Source organism: Pelobates fuscus, chromosome 10 (assembly GCF_036172605.1).
Source record: "Pelobates fuscus isolate aPelFus1 chromosome 10, aPelFus1.pri, whole genome shotgun sequence".
NCBI lineage: Eukaryota > Metazoa > Chordata > Amphibia > Anura > Pelobatidae > Pelobates > Pelobates fuscus.
Window position 1 is genome coordinate 90,519,646 of NC_086326.1, and position 20,841 is coordinate 90,540,486.

At 39.9% G+C, this 20,841-nt stretch overlaps 1 protein-coding gene across 2 annotated transcripts in view; it reads left to right on the forward strand.

Annotated features, from left to right (window-relative positions):
- Nucleotides 1-20,841, forward strand: part of LOC134575828 (WASH complex subunit 2A-like) — a 67,774-nt gene that overhangs the window by 15,512 nt on the left and 31,421 nt on the right. For both annotated transcript variants that reach the window (XM_063435259.1, XM_063435260.1), the window contains exons 14-21: nt 131-289; nt 2,645-2,781; nt 8,532-8,621; nt 11,285-11,389; nt 11,894-12,016; nt 14,966-15,120; nt 17,907-18,018; nt 20,022-20,153. In XM_063435259.1, coding sequence (XP_063291329.1) covers nt 131-289; nt 2,645-2,781; nt 8,532-8,621; nt 11,285-11,389; nt 11,894-12,016; nt 14,966-15,120; nt 17,907-18,018; nt 20,022-20,153 — 1,013 coding nt within the window. The remainder of the gene's footprint in view (nt 1-130; nt 290-2,644; nt 2,782-8,531; nt 8,622-11,284; nt 11,390-11,893; nt 12,017-14,965; nt 15,121-17,906; nt 18,019-20,021; nt 20,154-20,841) is intronic.

Below are 20,841 nucleotides of genomic sequence, written 5' to 3' on the forward strand. Positions count from 1 at the left end.
TCCCTTTGAATAATTTGTGTGCTTCATATTCCCTCTAATAAATATGTTGGTGCTTAATAGGTTGAATGTTGGTGCCTAATAGGTGGAATGTTGGTACCCTTTGACATGAGAAATGCCATTAATATTGCAGGTGGAGAGGATGTGATTGGCGCTTCCCTTTTAGCTAACAAGGAGAAGACAAAGCATCCCACTCCTACCACAGATACAGCCCCAAAGCTGACCACAAGCACAGCGTTGTTTGATGATGAGCTATTTGGATACAGTGATGTACAATCAACCGCTAAATCAGGTTAGTATGTGTTTATATACTTTGTGTGTGTGTGTATACAGGAATTGGGAAATAGAATAGCTTGGCAAATACTTTGTATAGGACTGTGAGATGCATCCCATCTCAGCTGTATTGTATAGATATACAACAGCCAATCCAAAATTATAAAAGATGTAAATAAACACACTTGCTATTTGTGAATAGTAAATGCCCTGTAAGCAGATAGTCTCCGAGCTCAGGCTTTTTTTTACAAACTGTTTATTTTTTAGAATGTGGATTTTTTTGTTTAAAGGGACACTCCAGGCACCCAGACCACTTCTGCCCATTGGAGTGGTCTGGGTGCCAACTCCCACTACTCTTAACCCTGCAAGTGTAATTACTGCAGTTTTCTATAAACTGCAATAATTACCTTGCAGGGTTAACTCCACCTCTAGTGGCTGTCTACTAGACGGCCACTAGAGGGCACTTCCTGCTCCATAGCACAGATTATCTGTGCTAGAGCGTCGCTGGACGTCCTCACGCTGTGTGAGGACCTCCAGCGTCGGTCAAATCCCCATAGGAAAGCATTGAAATTAGTTTTCAATGCTTTCCTATGGGGAGACCTAATGCGCTGCGCATGCGCATTAGGTTTCCTCGGCCGGTGGGCGGGATCAGTCTCGCCAACCGGCCGACGGAGTAAGAAGGAGGAGCGGTGCGGAGGAGGAGACAGCGACGAGGGACATTGTCGCTGCCTCAGGTAAGTGACTGAAGGGGTTTTTACCCCTTCAGTAACCGGGGATTGGGGGGTGGGAGGGAGAGGATACCTCCAGTGCCAAGAAAACGGATTGTTTTCCTGGCACTGGAGATTCCCTTTAACCATTCTTTTCTTTACTCTATACCTCTTTCAGTTCAGAACCTCTTCCTTTTTTTTTTTTTTTTTTTTTAACTCCACGATTACCTCTTAAAATCAACAACATTTCAACATTTTGGAGTTCAAATTTAAGGATAACCGCATTTGAGCATGTTAACTTCCTATTTATCAAAGACGAAATTAGTATCTTCAATTCATTGTTATTCTCATACCTACATAGGTACAGGTAGTCCTCACTTAGCGACTTACCTTTTTACCGACTGCTTGGACATACGACCAGCTCTCTAGCGCGGGGAATCCCCCAAATCTGTGTTGCGGGAATTCTCTCAAATATAGATTTGAGGGATTCCCCATGTTAGAGAGCTGGTCTATGTTCAGGGAATTTCCCCCAAATAAAGATTTGAGTGATTTCCCGCGCTAGTCATCTGGTCTATGTTTGGGGGAATTCCCATAAACATAGACCTGCTTTCTAGCTCAAGCGTGACTTGGTTGTCAGGCTAGTGTGAGGCCAATTAGTTTTATCACCTTGTCTTAGGAACGGAACTCTGTAGGTAAGTGAGGAGTGCCTGTATAAGCACTGTTAATTTCTTTTGCTAGTTGTACATGTTCAATGCTTGTAAATAATGCATCCTTAACATTAACATGTAATCTTTATATTGTATATTTTTTATTTTTCTTCTGATATATGCATTTAATTTTTTTGTTTTTTTAAATATACATGTTGCTCCATCAACCTTGAGTCTTGCCAATTCAAGGAAGTAGCTTGGCCTTCCGGTCTCTTCTATGGAGTCTGAACAACACTTCAAGGGTTTGTGTGGAAGAGGGACTAGTTCACTCCCCGTTCTACTCAGTGCAGATATTTCTGTGACTTCTACTTTAGTTATCTCTTTTATTATTATGGTTGCTGTTATCTAAAATGCAACTTTCTGAAACCAACCGTTGTTGTGTTTTCTGACAACACACACAATTTTGTTGGGCTTCAATGTTTTGATAGGGAGAGGGACAAAACAAATGCGGTAACATGTACAGTAACCATCAAGAAGAAAGTATTTCAGAATGGGGGATATATAAGGTTAAGAGAACAAAACTGTACAAAAGTGAGCATATAACTAATACAGCATATTATTCAAGCCTAATGCTATCACATACATGAAAGATTTTGGGTGCCTTAAGTGTTCCTTGAACTGACAGCTTAATGGATTACCCTGTTTAAAGAAAGTTACAGAAGCCATGGAATGAAATAGAAGTTACAAAATGGGTCGCAAGAGAATACTGAGAACGGGCAGCAACTGAAATAGCCTGCTCTTCGGTCGGTCACCGCTCAGTTCTCAAGCTGTTTTTTGCTCATCTTGTGCCATTACAGAGAGAACTTCTCTGAAACATATCAGACTGGTCTCACCCATAGAAGTTACCATTCAAGTTTAGCCAAGATTTTTTTTCTATTTTCATTGACCGTTGGGTTTACCTGATTTTTATATATAATTTTTCAAAATGAAATATTAAATATTTTATTTTCTTACTTCTAGTAAAAGCTAAACCACCATCTGATCTGTTTGCTGATGAAAAAGATGACTTATTCAAGGACAAGCCATCCCTTCCTCCAGCAATTAACAACGCAAAGGAAACCAGCAGAACAACAACACAAAAGGTCACTGACAAAAAGGTACATGGGTAATGGAGGAAAAAGCTAACCACTGTGAAGCTAGCTATAACAAACGTATTTGGTGGGGAGGTAAACATTTATGTTTTTCTTCATCCTATGGGAGGGGGGCTAATGTGCAAGCGCCAGAAGCGCATTAGGCCCTCTCTATAGGAAAGCACACTCCATCTGGGATGAGATGAAGTGGCCTGGGTCCCTTTAAGGAGAAAATCACGTCACGTACTGGGCTATATATATATATATATATATATATATATATATATATTTGTGGTCACGGCATAAAGCCGTAGCATTGGTAACATAAGACAAACAGGGAATGGAAATGTCAGTTGGGGTGTGCCGGAACTGACGAGGTAGTAGGCCTGAAATAAAAAAGGGCAAAAAATATATAAACCAGTTTATTCATCCTACAAATACATCATAGCATATCACATATTCATAGTCTTGAATGCTAGGCGCACTTCTTGTATTGGCTGAGGGATGTATCTGGTGTAAGCCGTGGATTTCCATCTGCCTAATATTTTAATGATGTGAGCCGGGATATTCTTTTTAGAAGCTGTAGTGGTGGCTCCTATTCTAAATGAGTGACCAGAGTAGTTGGCTGGGTTCAAGCCTAACCGAACCAACAACATTCTTACATATACCATGAACTTACTCGCAGTGAGCTTATTACCGTGTAAGGTCAGCTGGGGTTGTGTTGGAATCATTGTACAGAAGGAAAGATATTTGTCGAAAACTTCCACAGGACACCATTTATTACTAGTGGGGTAATAGATGATAGTGACCGTCTGTCCTTTGGCGCTAGTTTTGGTATGGTGTAGGGATAGTAGATAGTGATCTTGTACCTTCACCAGGTTTGACCTTGTGATGAAATTGGGGGAGTTATAGTTAGTAGTGGTGAACTCTTTGGGCCGAAGAAAACCGTAAAAGGCCAAATAAATGGCTGTTTTAATTATACGATTAGTATGAGCTTCGAAAGGTGAGGTGTCTAGCAGATTTGACAGTGACTGAAACAATAGATCGTGGATGGGTAGTCTGGATGGTGAGGGTATAGGGGTGGAGTCTTTAATACCTTTAAGTATGGCTTTAACTTGGTAGGATGACAGAAAGCGTTCCTATTAGGCCAAGTGGTGAGGATGTGATGTTGAATACCGGTGATATACAACTTAATGGTATTAAATGATAGTGTTAGATGAAGGTGGCAAAAAGAAATGAATGCAATGATTGTCTCCATGGAAAATTGGTAAGTGATATTAAAGTCCAGCAAGAATCTATTGAAAACATGAAAAGCCCTGCCATATGCCTTCCTGGTATTATCGGAAAGACCAAGTTGCGAGAGTTGCTGCCCGTGATAGAGCAGTTCTTTTAGTCCCAAACCATCTCCTGCCACTGCGGTACCTGAGTTGGTATCAGGGTAGCTGTTGGTAGTGCTGCCCGGAACTCCTGAAACCGAGACCGTGATAAGTGATCAGCAGCGATATTCAGAACCCCCGGCACATGAATGCAAGTTAAGAGAAAACTGTGTTTTGCAGCTAGCCATGTGAGAGTCATCATAAACCGCATGATGGCCAGGGAAGAGGAACGTCCCTTTTTACAATATGGCACGTTGCCATGTTGTCCGAGAAGCAACACACCGTATTCCCAGACCAGCAAGCTCCCCACTTAACTGCTGCTGCTACAATTGGATAGAGCTCAAATAAGGCTGATGTGTCCTTGAACTTGGGAATCTTAGTAATTTCCCCCGGCCATTTACCCCACATCCATTCATTGCCCCAAATAGCGGCAAATCCTTAAGTGGCAGCGGCGTCTGTCCATACCGGGATAAAAATGCTTTTCCTATTCCAATTTAGCAAAAATTACCTCCACATAAGTAGGTCAGCGGTGGCATGTAATCTAACGTAATGCGGGAGGCATCAGATTGCAATAGGGGAAATGGGCTAAGCAATCGGGATATGAACGCTCTCCCCTGTGGAATAATTTTCATCACGAAATTTAGTGAACCCAACAGGGATTGTAACTCCTTCCTATTACATGAGCCACCTGCTAGGTAAAGGTCGATGGCTGCCAGGATGCGTTCAATCTTCTCCCGGGGGAGGCTAGCCTTCATATGCACCAGCACCACCCCAAGAAGATGATGATCGTATCTGGACCTTCACTCTTTGTTGGTAAAATAGGTACTCCTAGTTGTGTGAACAGTCGTGCTATGGACAGGAGGCTATTAGGAGGTACCAGGTTACTTTCTATGGTCAGGAAATCGTCCAGGTAATGGATAACGATGGGGCATTTACAGATATTAAGCAGCATCCAGCACAACGTCTCAGCAAATATATCAAAAATCCTGGGGCTGCTCTTAGAACCAAACGTGAGACGCGTGAAAAAAATATGAACCTTAACACCATGTAAATGCCACAGGGACGGATGGATAGGGAGTAACTTAAAAGCGTTTACTATATCCGTTTTACTAAGCCATGCACCTACCCCGGCCGAGAGGATGGCAGTGACGTCATTATCTATGGTAGCATATTGGAGGGAAAATTCTTCTGATGGAATTAGTGAATTAAGACTTGGGTAGGTGATGCATGGGGAGCCGATAGGTCGAGAATTAACCTTTGTTTATTGGATGATTTATTAGTGACCTGTCCTATGGGGTTAGTTCTCCAAACCGCGAAAGGCGGGGAGTCGAACGGGCCAATTAAGAAACCTTGGTCAATAATGTCAGGAGCTGTCTGTAAGTTTTTACATTCCAAGATTCCCGTAGGCATGTGAATAATACCTGTGTGAAACCCCAAAGTAAATCCTGCCACCAAAAATTCAACGAGATGTTGAGATGGGTGACCACACAACAACTCTTTCAGTAGGGAGACATTAAGAGACGATAAGTACTGCTTGGGATATCATTTATTGGGGCACATTACTTTGGAGTGAGCCCATAAACATTGGGAGCAGACATTCAGTAGTCTGCAGGCACTGTATCCGCAAGTGCCAGTGTTAAAATTGTTACAGACTTGCGATTTTCCCCAAAACACTATATCACAGCCTAGTTTATCTTTCAGCACTCTGCCTGTTCTCTCAGTGGGCATCACATTAGTAGGGGAAAATAAGGCATTCACCTCTGGAGAGTTGGGGCACAGATTAGCCGTGTGGGAGTTGGATGAGCAAATGGCACAAGCTGGGGTTTTGAGGCCCGCAAAGTGTCGACAAAAAAGTTCTGTATCAAGCACACCCCAATCAGCTTGATAATTGAACTGGGATAGAGCAGCCGACGCCTTTGCGGAAAAAGCACGGTGTTAGTCGTAAAAAGACGTACCACTGTTCTTGTGGAGATAAAGGTCCAATTCTTGTCTCCTATCCGGATATACAGAGCATATCACATCTCTGTATATCCCGAAAGCCAACACAAATACGGGAATAGATAGTTTGCGATTTAACCTAGGGTCCCTAGATTTCAACACAACCGACACATCCCCATATGCATAGGTTTTATTTTCAAGGACATCTTGCGAGGCTATAAGAAGTGATACCAGATTGATATCCTTCCCTTCCAAGATGTCCTTTTTAGTGTTTGCAGGCACCATATGTGCCGGATTAATAATATGTGGGTCTTTCAGACCAGTTGGTTATATTACCCGGTAGGGGGTCCAGGCGCACCGTAGCGACCGGATTACCTAATGCAGAAGGTGACCGCTGGCTATCTGCATCCATTTTGTCGAGTTTATCCGTAATACGACCCAAAGAGGTCAGGACTGAGGACAAAACAGTATCAGATCAGAAGACTGGCTGCCACTGGACCCTTCCCCCGCCCCCGAGTTATCAGTCTGCGTATTCATCAGTCTGTATAATTCGGCTTTCCTAGCCGTAGCTGGGAAAGGAATATTCCTCTTTCTTAGTTCGGCAGTGATCCTAGGAATGGCCCATGCCCTGAGTGATGCAGGGCTCGCGTTGTCGTCACCCCAGGATGGAATGATCGATCTAGCCGGTGTGCTGGGGATGGACAAATCTTCCCCGCCTTCGGGTATTTGTGACATGCTACAACATAAAAATAATGTTACCTGAGGTCCTACCCAACTGGCTGGTGTAACTAATGCCAAGCGGCGAAAGTATTACTTAGTAACGTGACAGGTGAAGCCCTACTAGTTGCCAAGCGGCTTTGAGAGGCACTATCTATGATTTGGCTAGTGTGGGGTACGTGGCCATTGGCATTATGGTGGGGTGGCCTCTCCGTGACTCGTAATAGCATAAGATCGAATGGGAGTGACAAGTGAGGCCCTCTCTATGCAACCAAGCGAGGCGGCTAGCTATGAATTGGCCCGAGGGAATGCCGTCCCTCCGAAATGAGGATGGATGTTGGCCTCGCGGGACCACTAACGTAAGGCGTAGAAGGCCAGAAAAACATACCTAGAGGCTCCTATTGTATGCCAGTATATCTGTACTATTACCCGAAATGGGTAGGTAGGGAGGGAGAAAATAATCGAGAAAAACATGACGTACCTGATGAGCAAATTGCAAGATAGTATGATAAGGTGATACAGGCGATCTGTAGTAACCTACGAGAGTAATTTTGAGTTTGTAACGGTTATAAAAATGTACCCCTCAATCCCCTGCTATTCCGATACCTACCAGTAATTATTCCAACAGTAGGGGACTGGAACCAAATACTCAAAAAGAGCAAGGATGCCTATACCTAGTAATACAGAAAAACACACATAAGGACCCAGGTCTTGCGTGACCCTTAAGGTATAACTAATGGTGATTACTGACCTATGTCAAGTGACAAAGTTGGTAGAGTAACAGCCCACTGTGGAATTGCTGTTGAATACTGAAACATAAAAGGTCCATGATCATCAAAATGCTAAACATTGCTCGTGACAATATCCTGTATATATATTTGATACTAATATGGTGTATGTGTTAACTATAAAACCAGAAAGTATACCGTAGACCAAGGTATCATACTTGAAACCATCCTTCTGATGGCCGAATTTATTCCAGACATATATCCTAACAAGCATATATGTGTCACAAACTATTGCTACCAAAATCCTCCGTAACATTTAGCACCCGCAGTGTTGTCATAACATATGTCTACAAATATCCTGTAATCATACCCAAATTAGAATGTAATTTATGCCATATGTCATAACCCTTATGACCACCAGGGTCGTGGAACCATCACTTGAGAGAGAAATCAGTAATAATGAACCAGCCACCAGAGGTCGCCCTAGCGCCTATAACAAGTTTAACATCTAATATTGAAGAGCGTTTCGGCAAACGAACGGTCATAAGATGACCAGAATATGTAACGAATTGCTCCACACGAATAAATATTTAAAACATTGCTATATACCGTATATAAGCCGTAACCGAATGCCGGCATTCGTGTAATTATGGACCGAACTGCTACCATGCGTGCGATCGTCGTACTAGGATGACGTAAACCAGCCGCGCCGAAAATTGCGACGGCCATGTAACTTACGATTTTTGCTGCAACGAAAAAGCCCCGCAGACCGCCCAGCCTGGAAATGAAGCCAGAGAGCCGAAACCGGAGGAAACAACAGGAAACCGGGGGGAACTTGGAAAGGTTGCAACTTACCATGCAGATATAAATGCATGCATGTTTTTTGGGAAGTATATTTGCTATATTGTTAAAAATGCCAGGGAGTGTTCCTTTAATACTGTGTTTGGAGTAAATATATTTTGTGAGTTTTTTATTTATGTTGCCTCTAAAGCTATTGTTGCAAATGTCTTTTTATTAGAGTCAAGTCCCTGTAGAAAAAGCTAAGCCAACCGAACCGTCAACGAAAAAACAAGCTAGTGGTCTCTTTTCTGATGAGGATGATTCAGAGGTATGTTCCCATCTGTGTGAATGATTGCATGACCGTTCAAATCTCCTCTCATGTACTAGATCAGAAGTGTCTAATTAAAATGTTTAATTTTCTTTGTAAATTCTTTATTTCCAAGTATTATAAACAGTAATTATGAGGTACAGAATGAAGAATAGGGAGGGGGTAAATGTCACTTTAGAGTCAATTAGAAAATTGTCATCAATTGCGTTAACAGTGGTGGTGTCTAGATAACTGCTTCTTTTCAATTTCTAGTTGATTATTGTTATGGAGGGTAAGATCCCTGTGGGGTCTTTGGCATACGACTCGTCCCATCTGGAGGTGTAGGAGAGTCACCGTAGGTTATGTGAGCTGTTGTTGTGTTCAGGTGGTAATTGTGATGCAGTCTGGGGTATTGGGTGGGTGGGGTATTTGACTTTGGCCCCCCTGTGGTATTGTCATCTTGGGATGGTGGTATGTCCAGGGCAGTTCCTGTCCTTGATCCGTGTGGGCGATAATTCGTGGTTAATTGTATGGGTTATCGCGTATTCGGTGTGTGTGGGTGTTGTGTCTTATTGTTCTTGCGTGTCCTGTCAGGGGTCGTTATTTAGTCGTTTGTCCTCTGGTAGGTTGTGTTCTTGTTGGGTAGGGGGTGTCCGTATTAAGGTGGGATTGGTAGGTGTGTGATTTGGGTGGGGGGGGAGCAGGTGCTGGCATAGGGGAGGGGATTGGAGGATGGGGGGTATCAGGGAGCAGGACAGGCTGTAGTAACGGGGGGAGCCAACAGCGGGGTGGTTTCCGGTTGGCGTTCAATCCTGCTTTTTGGCCCATCATGCTTTCTTTTTATCTTTTTTTGGGGGGAGAAATCAAAGTTTATTGACTTTGTAACAAGTACGCATGTTATACATAAACGAATAGTGCCGAGATAGGCATATAGTATTCTGTATGTAGTGTTGTGTATGGGTTTCGCTCCCTGATAACCTAGCCTATGTGGAATCCATGTAGGGTGCGAGTTCCCTTAGAAAGCCTATAGAGTTATATGAGACTGTCACTCTAGGAGTGGATCCGAAGGGGGTCTCGCCATTCAAGAATTGTGTGAGGTCATGGGCATTCAGGACAGCAGAGCTCGAAAACTGTCAGACACTGAGGATACAAGCCAATGTGTCCAGATCGCTGCATATTATCGGTCAGTTGCACTAAAAATCAGTTCTTCCGTGGAGCACAGTTCATCCATTCTTGAGTACCATATCTGCTTAGGTGGCAGCGCTGATCGCCTCCATTTCACTGGGATTAGTCTCTTGGCTACGCTAAAAATGCAAATTGTGTCATTTTGTACATAACTGTGGGGGTATTCGTGTAGCGGAGTAGAAACGGGGCTGGCTGAAAAAGGGGGTTTATCTGAGAAGTAGTTGATCATAGTGTGTAACTTTTTGCAGAGCAGCAATCTCACCAAACGTGTAGGTTCGAGCCTTTGTGCCAGCCAAGCCCCGAAGGGGAAGTGTCAATGGCCTTCAGTTTCTGCGACTCTTGCGTCTTGCTGCACTAGATCTCAAATCTTCTGCCACTGTGGCACCAAAAGTGTTGTTTCCAATGCGGACGCCAATGACCAAAGAATAAGGGTTCATGGGTTCTTTTATAGAGTGGTACATAGGTGTGAAATCACATGCTCTAGAGGTTCGGGTTCCAGACAAATCGATTCGAGTGGAGTGAAATCAAGGTACACCTGATGCTGTTGTTGGATGCCCTTTAAATAAATCTGGAGTTTATAATCTCTACATGAAGGATGGTTCATGTCTGGTTGTTGGTAAGGTCTGGTAATGTTTCAAGTTTTCAACTTTTTGCTACATGTCTAGCCTGAGGGAGAAGGGACCTCAGTGCCTTTAAGTCAAGATTTGGTGGGAATGCGAGGTGATATGTCAGTGGAAGTAGTTGGAAATTAGGTAAATTCCAACCGTTGTGCCATACTGTGCCAAGTCTGTAGGGTATCACTGACCAGATGTGCAACCTTGCCAGTTCCCTGTTATGTTCCATTCTCATCCATAACCGGGTTTGGAGGGGACTTCCTATCTGAGATTCTTCTATTGCTTTCTAGATCAGGCATAGGCAACCTTTGGCACTCCAGATGTTTTGGACTACACCTCCCATGATGCTTTGCCAGCATTATGGGTGTAAGCGCATTATGGGGGATATAGTCCACAACATCTGGAGTGCCAAAGGTTTCCTATCCCTGTTCTGTTCTGTCTGTGTATGCCTATTGTAACCCACTCCACCACCCGAAGTAGATGTGTTGCTTTGTACTATAATTAAAAGTCAAGCAACGCCAGGCCCCCTTTCAGTTTTAGCAAGGTGACAGTTTAAAATCAATGGCGTGACTTTACCATTCTTGAAACGTACCTGATGAGAAAAGACCTAAGTGTTTTTGAAAATGTGTTGGGCAGTGAAATGGGGACAATTTAGAACATCCTTGGCAGCAAGTTCATTTTAATGAATGCTATCCTACCCAGCCATGAGATGTTTGGAAGATGCCAGTTCTCTACATTCTGCTGAAAAGGCCTTTTTTTTTTCTTTTTTTTTTTTTTAATTTGGGGGTACTAGAAAGGATTGCATAATATTATCTCCCCTTGTTATGTACTAGATCCTATATAATGAAAAAGAAAAAAACAAAATAAATTTGCTTTTATTTTCAGGCGGACTTATTTTCCCCAAGCCAAAGTACTGGAAAACCCAAAACAACATTACCAGCAACAAGGCCAAACAAAGCTGTGTCTCTGTTTGATGACGACGATGAGGAGGTATGGAGGTATCCATCTTCTTTAACCTCCTGCAGTATTCATGCTATGATATGTTTCTGTTTCTTGTTGCATCTAATCCTAGTGTTGATATGCGCAATATGCAACACTTTCTGGAATTTCAGGCCAAGCAAGGCCATCTGTATTTTTTTTTTTACTTTTACTATTAGAAATCATCGTGCTTTTTTGTGAGTATTTTTGACCTGGAGGTATTCTTATGCATATTTCACCAAACTTAAATTTTATAATTGAAAATATCCAGGTAATATTTTAAGAATAGTTTTTGTGTTCATGTGAAAATTATATTTTGGAGATTGCTACATTACAAACAGAGGTCACAGTCGATTCTGTAAACTGCCTGCTACCAGCTTTCCATTTTTGTTTCTCGTTCAGACATGCCCTGGTATTCAGAATCATGTTAATTCTACGTGTGATATGTTTACTACTTATGCATTCCCGATTGCTCTTATATCTAGTGATCGTATGTTCCTTTCTTCGTTTGTCTAGGATTTGTTTGGTTCTATAACAGAAAAGAAGCCCTTGCCTGTTGCGGTGAAACCAAGCAAGCCATCGCCGTTACCTGCAGAAACCAAGATTCAGAAATCAGGACTTTTTAGCAGTGATGAAGAGGTAAAAGTTTACAACATCTTTTCCTCTGCTTGCTTCTTTTTTACCAGTCTCCCATTCCCATACTTGGGTTGTAAGGTTCTTCTATATTTTGTCACAAAGTGTTTGTTATTTTTTAGGTGTAGTATTACTTTTTGATTTTATTTTGCTTGGTTTTTTTTTTTCCCCATTAGCCCAGACCACATTCCCTCTGTAGCAGGGAGAGAGTAGTTTATTTTTTTTGCAGTACAAGATGATCTTATATGGTGGGGCACCTTTATGTATGTATTCAACATTTGATGAATTGTAATATACTCGGGGCTAAAGTGAATCTGTCATCTGCAAATATGTAGATAACTTGGTTGCATTATGTAAGACATTAATTGTAATCTATACATTGCACAAACATGTGTAACTTTAATTATGTGTGTCTATCTGTAAATGTCTTTGTTGCCTTTGTAGTAGGCTGCTTGTGCGTCACAATAAAGCCTACTGATTTGTCACTGGAGGCAATAGGTGCAGCAGAGTGCATTGTATTCTGTAAATTGAAAGTCCATATAATTATTTTTTAAATGTACTTCAATAAGGCAATAGAAATAAAACAAATATAGCATTTCTGAAGCTGTAACACCATACATGAGAAACTAAAATATACTAATAAAACTGGATCTTTTATAAACTGTGTGAATAAAAAAAATTAGATTGTGTTGGGATAGGTTTGAAATGTGCTTCTCTGACAAAGCTGCTGCTTTGAAAGAATTATGTTTCCTCCGGTGAACTTTTGTTTTGTTCTTTTGCTTTTTACATTCTCTAATCTGACACAGGAGGCTGCATTCACAGCTGCACACTGTGTTGAAATATGTTCCAAAATTAACACTTCTTTTCAAAAAGTGTCTAGATGTGTGAGTCAAAACAGGAAAGGTGTAGCTTGGTCTATAGAAATAAAGTAATTTAACTCCTAAATAGCAGTGAAACTGTAGGGACATGATCTACACAATAAAACTACTTTGTTAAGCTTGACGGGATCCCATAGTGCCAGGAAAACAAACCCAATTTCCTGGCACTATAGGCTCTTGGAGAGCCCCCCTACCTCAGCGCCCCCATCCCTCTGCGCTCCCATCCCTCTGCGCTGAAGGGGTTAAAACCTATTCAGCCACTTACTTTAATCCAGCGCTGGGTTCCCTTGGCACTGGTGACCTCTCCTCCCCCGCCGACGTCAGCTCCCTAGTGGAGCCGAAATGCACATGCATGGCCCGAAGCGCGCACATTCAAACCTGCCCATAGGAAACCATTGCTCAATGCTTTCCTATGTGGATCTTATCTGACGTTGGACTCCAAGAGGACGTCCAGCTTCAGATAAGGGCTATTTACTCAGTGTAAATCGCGGAAGCGGCCTCTAGTGGCTGTCAGGGATATATATACATATATATAAAAACCTTTATAATAAGCAAATAAAAACGCTAACTTTTGCCAGCGTTTGTGACTAATTGGCTACTACAAAAGACTGGAAATACCCCTTGTGGAATACCCCAGGTTAACTACATTTGAAAATGGTATGCCATGATGGGGTTATTTCACATTCCTGGGCTACCATTTGGTCTCAAAAGGCAACACAGACCCAGCAAACCAATCTGGCAAACTATACTATCACGACGATGAAATCACCAGTAAAAGTGCAGTTTTTGTGTAAAAAAAAAACACACAAATATGAATGCTAAATTTGACAAGCGTTTGTGGCTAAATGGCTACTACAAAAGACTGGACATACCCCATTTTGAATACCGTAGGTTGTCTACTTTTACAAATGGTATGCCATGATGGTGTTAATTTTCATTCCTGCGCTGCTATATGGTCTCAAAGGCAACACAGGCCCAGCAAACCAATCTGGCAAATTTCAATGTGCAAACATGGAAAAGGGGAAAGTCCGACATTTGACCCATGTAAGTTTGCAAAAACCCATAAAACATGTACATTGGGGGCCCTGTTGTACTCGGGAGATGTTGCTGCACACATATTGGGGTGTTCTTTGTTAGTAACACATAACAGGAACTGAGTCTTCTTGCCTAAATTACAATCTGACAGAAAAATAACACAAAAGAGTGACTACCCAAAAGTTTGACAAAGACTGGTGGTAGAATTAGTGCATGGGAAAATGTTAAAATACCACCATTTGAAGGGGAAAAAAATGGTTTGGAAATAGCAAAGTGCTACTTGTACTTATAGCACTATAACTTCCCAAAAAGAAAGCTAAGAACATGTTAACATTGGGTATTTCTAAACTCAGGACAAAATTTAGAAACTATTTAGCATGGGTGGTTTTTAGGCGGTTGTAGATGCATAACAGATTTTAGGGGTCAAAGTTAGAAAAAATGTGTTTTTGTTTTTTTTTACATTTGTTCATTATATTGTATAATGTTTTTATAGTAAATTATATGATATGAAAATAATGGTATCTTTAGAAAGACCATTTAAGGGCAAGAAAAACGGTATATAATATGTGTGGGTACAGTAAATGAGTAAGTGGAAAATTACAACTAAACACAAACACCGCAGAAATGTAAAAAGAGCCCTGGTCCTAAACGGTAAGAAAATGTAAAAATTGTCTCGTCACTACGGGGTTAAATATACCCTTTGTTGTTCTCCACAGTACTAGAATAAATATAAATGTGAATAAATGTAAATTGTCACTTCAACAAGCAGTCTAGGTACTCTCCACATCAACCCAAATGCTGCAGCCTCGTTTGTAGCACTTGGCAAGCTACACCCTTAAAAATCGAACAGTTCTGTGGTTTATGTGCTTATGAGGAAAATACTAGCAGCTGTAACCGTATTAATTCAATATAAATATAGATTGTTTTTTTATTATATGTATTGTGTGCTGCATAAAAAAGGTTTAAATAAAAAAAACCTTCACTGTTTGTGGTTTATAGCTTTTGAATACAACTTATTCTTCACGTTGTTTTATGCCTGTAGGATCCTGTTGGCATCTTAAATCAGAAAAAAACAGCTGAGCAAATTCGCCCGACAACTGATGCTCCCCCTGTAGCAAAAGAAAAAGAGACAAAAGTTAAAAAGACCAGCTTATTCGATGATGAAGAGGATGACCTTTTTGCAGTTACAAAGGATAGGTGAATAGGCATAAATATTATTTGATGTAACTGTGAAAGTATTTGGGTATACGATGCTGGGTATACTTTCAAATGACTGACATTACAGTTCAATTGGGCATCCGAAGGACAGCAAGGTTTAAAACAAAAACAAAAAAAGTTGCCATAGCAACTAAACCTTACGTGCGGGTTTCATACACTGTCATTAGTGAACATCTCCTACTACCTGTGTTTTTAACTGCTGCTTAGACATAATGTTTTGTGCACCTGCCTATGGGTCACGTTGCAGGAAATCCTTTTTCGTGTCTACATTTTTGGGTGCCGTCACTCTTGTTTTTGAAAGTTCAGAATTGTTTCTGAGCAGCAGAGGCAGTAAATATTTTGGGTGTCAAATAGTCTGTACCCAAAGACTCCTAGTACCATAATGACTATAGGAAGCTATAAAGATCATGTTTTGACAGCATAGACAGATGTTGTTTAAACCCTTCCCGCCGTTACGACGTGCTATGCCGTCACGCTTTAAGTGGGCTTTAAAGCCGTTGTGAAGGCATAGCACGCCGTAACGGCTTTGAGCCCTGGAGCGCCCGGGATACTTACCTTCCCTGCGCTCCGCTTCGGGAGGACTGCCTCACAGCCCAGGCAGCCCTCCCACGGCAAATCAGGCCCCCAGGGGCCATGTGATCGCTCTCAAAGAGCGATCACATGGCCCCCTATAGCTGGCTGTGGATCTGCCAGCAGGGGGACTGTCTAAAATATCACAGTCCCCCTGCTGGTGGGAAGTATAAAAAAAAATTATTAGACAGGTTATAAAATAAATTATATATGTATATTATATATATTTAACGTCATACATAGTGTATTTTAATACTAATATAAGTACATATATCAGTATTAAAATACACTTAGAATGACGTTACATATATATATAATATACATATATTATATATATAATAGATATATACACATATATTATATATATATATAAATACGTATAATTACAATAATAAATAAATAAAATAATAAAATTAATAAATAAAATATTGAAACAAAATTTAATATAAATTATATATACATATGTAATTTCATTCTAACTGTATTTTGTTATTAATATATATATAGGTAACAAAATACACTTAGAATGACATTCTATATATATCCATCTATATATAAAATGCAAATAACCGCAAATATATATATATATATATATATATATACATATAATTACATACAAGATTACATTATTATACACGTAGAATTTAAATACCCATAAATGCATATATATTAAAATTCTACGTGTATATTTAAGTAATCTTTTAACATAATTAGGTGATTTGATTAATTAAAATTTGATTGACATACCTGACAACACAGGGAGAAAGTGCTGAGAATTTAATTTGCAAGCACTATATTTGACCCTGTAACTCTCCAAGACAACATAAAACCTGTACATGGGGGGTACTGTTTTACTCGGGAGACTTCGCTGAACTCAAATATTAGTGTTTCAAATTGGTAAATTGTATTACAACGATGATATTTTAAGTAAAAGTGACGTTTTTTGCATTTTTTACAAACGAACAGTACTTTTATGGACTATATTATTGTTGTAATATGTTTTACTGTTTTAAAACACTAATATTTTTGTGTTTAGTGAAGTCTCCCGAGAATAACAGTACCCCCCATGTACAGGTTTCATGGTGTTTTGGAAAGTTAGAGAGTCACATATAAGGCTTGCATTTCATTTTTTTGACATTGAAATTTGCCAGATTGGTTATGTTGCCTTTGAGAGCGTATGGTAGCCCAGGAATGAGAATTACCCCCATGATGGCATACCATTTGCAAAAGTAGACAACCCAAGGTATTGCAAGTGGGGTATGTCCAGTCTTTTTTAGTAGCCACTTAGTCACAAACACTGGCCAAATATTCGTTTTTTGCTTTTTTAACACAAAAACAAATATGAACGCTAACTTTGGCCAGTGTTTGTGACTAAGTGGCTACTAAAAAAGACTAAACATACCCCACTTGCAATACCTTTGGTTGTCTACTTTTTCAAATGGTATGCCATTATGGGGGTAATTCTCATTGCTGGGCTACCACACCGTCTCCAAGGTAACATTACCAATCTGGCAAATTTCTATTTGAAAATGGAACGTTCTATATTTGACCCTGTAACTTTCCAAAACACCATAAAACCTGTTAATGGGGAATACTGTTGTACTCGTGAGACATCGCTGATTACAAATATGTGCATTTATGACATTCACAGCTAAAATGTCAGACGGAAATACAAATTAAAAAAAAAAATCTTATTTTCTCACATTTTTTTTTTAATTTTATTCATAATGAATTATGTTCCATATATGAATAGTTAATGATAAAGTAAAGCCCTGTTTCTCCTGAACAAAATGATATATAATAAGTGTGGGTGCATATAATATGAAAGAGGGGAACTACGGGTGAACAGACATATAGCGCAAATTCCAGTTTTTGTTTACGTTTTGTTTTGATCAGAACGTGCACTATTGACTCCGTCCTGAAGGGGTTAACTCTTTGTATCAAATTAAAGTTCTTTATTATAAACTTACATTGAACATTATAGTTTTTTCAATAATACTAGATTAGAAATTAGTAACCTGTTAAATGAGCTAAACATTTAATCAAATGTTTCTATAATTGTACATGTTCCGTATTGTTCTATTGTGTTGTACTTTTATGTTTTTGCATGCATGAATGCTTGACTGCCATTTTAGAGATAACATTTTGTAATAATTAGTTGTTGGGGTTTTTTTTGTTGTTTTTTTACCTCCCAGTCAGATGAAACCTCATAGAGTTTCTCTCTTGTTTGAGGAGGAAAATGATCACGAAGGATCTTTGTTTGTTGCTCCAAAAGTGGACCCTATAATTCCAGCGGTCCAAGATTCGGTATGTTACTTATTTATAGTCACTTAGATCAACTCTGAAACTGAAAAAAATATATATTTATAAGGTTTGTTTCTTTTGGAGAATTTATTTTAAAACATGGGGAAAAAAATAGCAAATGTTCAGCCTGCCATAAAGAGACATCCAAGGAGCATACACCACTACAACTTATTGCGGTGCTTTTGTTAAATTCTATGTCCCGTGTCCCTTGGACACACTTGGTGGTTTTAGAGATTGGAAGCTGCTGTAAGCAAATATTTCTCCCTGCGCTTCTTTTTAGTCATTTCTACAAAAGTTGTATTTTGGGTTCTTTTTTTTTTTTAGCACTTTAGTTGTAGCCTTGTTCTTTTGTATGTTTTGAGTTTAAAGCCATATGCATAAAATCTTTACATGCTATCAAATTCTTCAACTTCACTACAAGGAAATACTTTTCAAAAAACTTTTTAACTATTACTTCCTTTTCACATCACCCACACACTGGAGAATTTGTTGTGTTTTCGCAGACTAGGTTATGTACACTTAAGACTCACCAATTTACTAAGGAGACATGTTCTCTCAATTGCTTCTGTTCGAATGTAGCATGTACCCGTTTACACCTGCGTAGGGTTCTGGTTGAGCCTTTATAATTAGAACTTCCTCCAACTTGGATTCGCACAAAGTGCACAGTCGTTCCCGTTTAGCAGTGCTACCTAAGCCGTTTGTATTCTGCTCAGATTTTATATTTAGTACATGATAGTACCAGGTATTAGCTTGCAGAGACATAGTGGATATTATACAACTCTCAAAGACAGGCATTCTAAAGAAACCACGCATTTCCCTTGGAAATCAATCATGTGTAGCTTGCTAGTATGCACTTTGGGGCTTAGTCACCCACACAATCACAGCTGTTGAAATTTCATTTTTTAGTTGTTGGATCATTCAATGTACATTTTCACTGCCACAAGTCGTGCATGCTACATCATTAACCCAAGTAATATATATATATATATATATAGATAGATATATATATTGCATTAAAAACACATTATAACCAACATAACTACACTATGGATTTCCTTTCAGTTTAGCAAGAATTTGTTGCTTGAATGGCTTGCACATGATAGGGATTTTGTGTTGTTCCTACATGAGTGGTCCACTTTGAGTAGTTATTTAAAGGGACACGCTAAGCACGAAAACCAGTTTTAACTTAAAAAAATATTTTAAGTAATTTCAGTTAAGTGGTCTAGGTGCAGTGGTCCTTTTATTTTAATCCTGGAATGTAAAAGCCACTAAAAGCACTTCCACGTGCTCTGACCGAGTAAAATTTAGTCTCATGACACAGCAGCAGCTTTGAATACGATATTTTTCTGTGAAAATCATTGGATGCACGTATGGCTCTTACACCAATACCAATTCATAACAGCAATGAGCGCTGTAATAGGTTTAAAGCAGTCAGCTGACAATCTCAGCCCATCACATTCATCCATTGTTGGTCAGGCCATTACTTCCTCATTAGCACATTTTAAATGGTTTAATGCTAAATGGAAAGACAGTGCCACGGGACTACAACCATTTCAATCAAATGAAGCAGTTACATTACCTACAGTATCCCTTTTTAATTTTGGTTATTCATATTTGCTAATGGCAGACCTCTTTCCCATTATATACTTTCCTACATACATACAGAGAGAGAGATAGATAATCATTTAGTAGTACACATGGCTCAGGATACACTACTGGACAAGTATTTAAAGCTTTGTGCATTTAAAAAAAATCTAAGTCATGTTATAGTTGTCAAATCTCTTGTTCTGTTCTAAAAGCATTTGTAAAAACCAGCTCACCAAGTAAGTCTGGTGCTGTAGGGGCAGGAGTTGAGATGTGTTCCTTTTTGTCTTTGTTTCTAGTGAATTCCCCCCTGGGTGTTTGTAGAAGGAGTCATATTGTACATGTGCTAGGAACTAGATGAACGGAGTACTTGCTCCAGTCATACTTTTTTTTTTTTTTTTTTTTTTTTTATCTCCTCTAAGGAACCTCAAAAAATGTCTGTGCCAGCAAAATCGGATATAGAAAAGGAATCCTTGTTTCGTAACTCTGCGAAAAAATTTGAAACAAACGCTTCTAGCAACGAGAACGAGGAGCCCCCATCCAGGAATGAAAAGGTAAGTTAGAAGCAAGTTAGCATGCTGATCGAATGAACGCGCATTTGTTGCTGTGAGCTGATTTCCTATGTTAAAGAACTGCAAACTGTAACATTGTCCGTTTTTATATCTTTTCTAATATACTGCAGTATAAGTATCTATCTATACTTTGACTGAGGTTACAACAGTTCCTCTGATCTGGGAGGTGGGAAACAACAAACATTACATTGTAAATTCGTTATGGTGGTTTGTTTTTTATTCAAGGGGTGTTTTGGGGGGGTTTATAATTGTTAAAGGGAAACTAAATAGGCACTATAACAATTAAAGCAAATTGTTCCTGGAGTCCTCTGAGTCTGACTCTATACCTAGTGGAGGTACGGAAAAGGCATAGAATACACAATTCCTTCTAGCCCAGGGTTTCCTAACCCAGTCCTCAAGTACCCCCCACCAGCGCAGGATTTAGGGATTACCCTGTTGTGTTTAAAGTGTTTTTTTTTTCTTTCTAAAAACACCTTAGACACAACTAGGTAATCAATAAATCCTCGACGGTTAGGGGGTACTTGAGGACTGGATTGGGGACCACTGTTCTAGCCATACCGCTGTGATAGGCTGAAAGTGGGCAGCTGGCATTCTCAGCCTCTCACATCTAATCAGGCTATTACTTCCTCATTAGTCAGAACACCATTAAGGGGATGGTCTGCTGGGGACT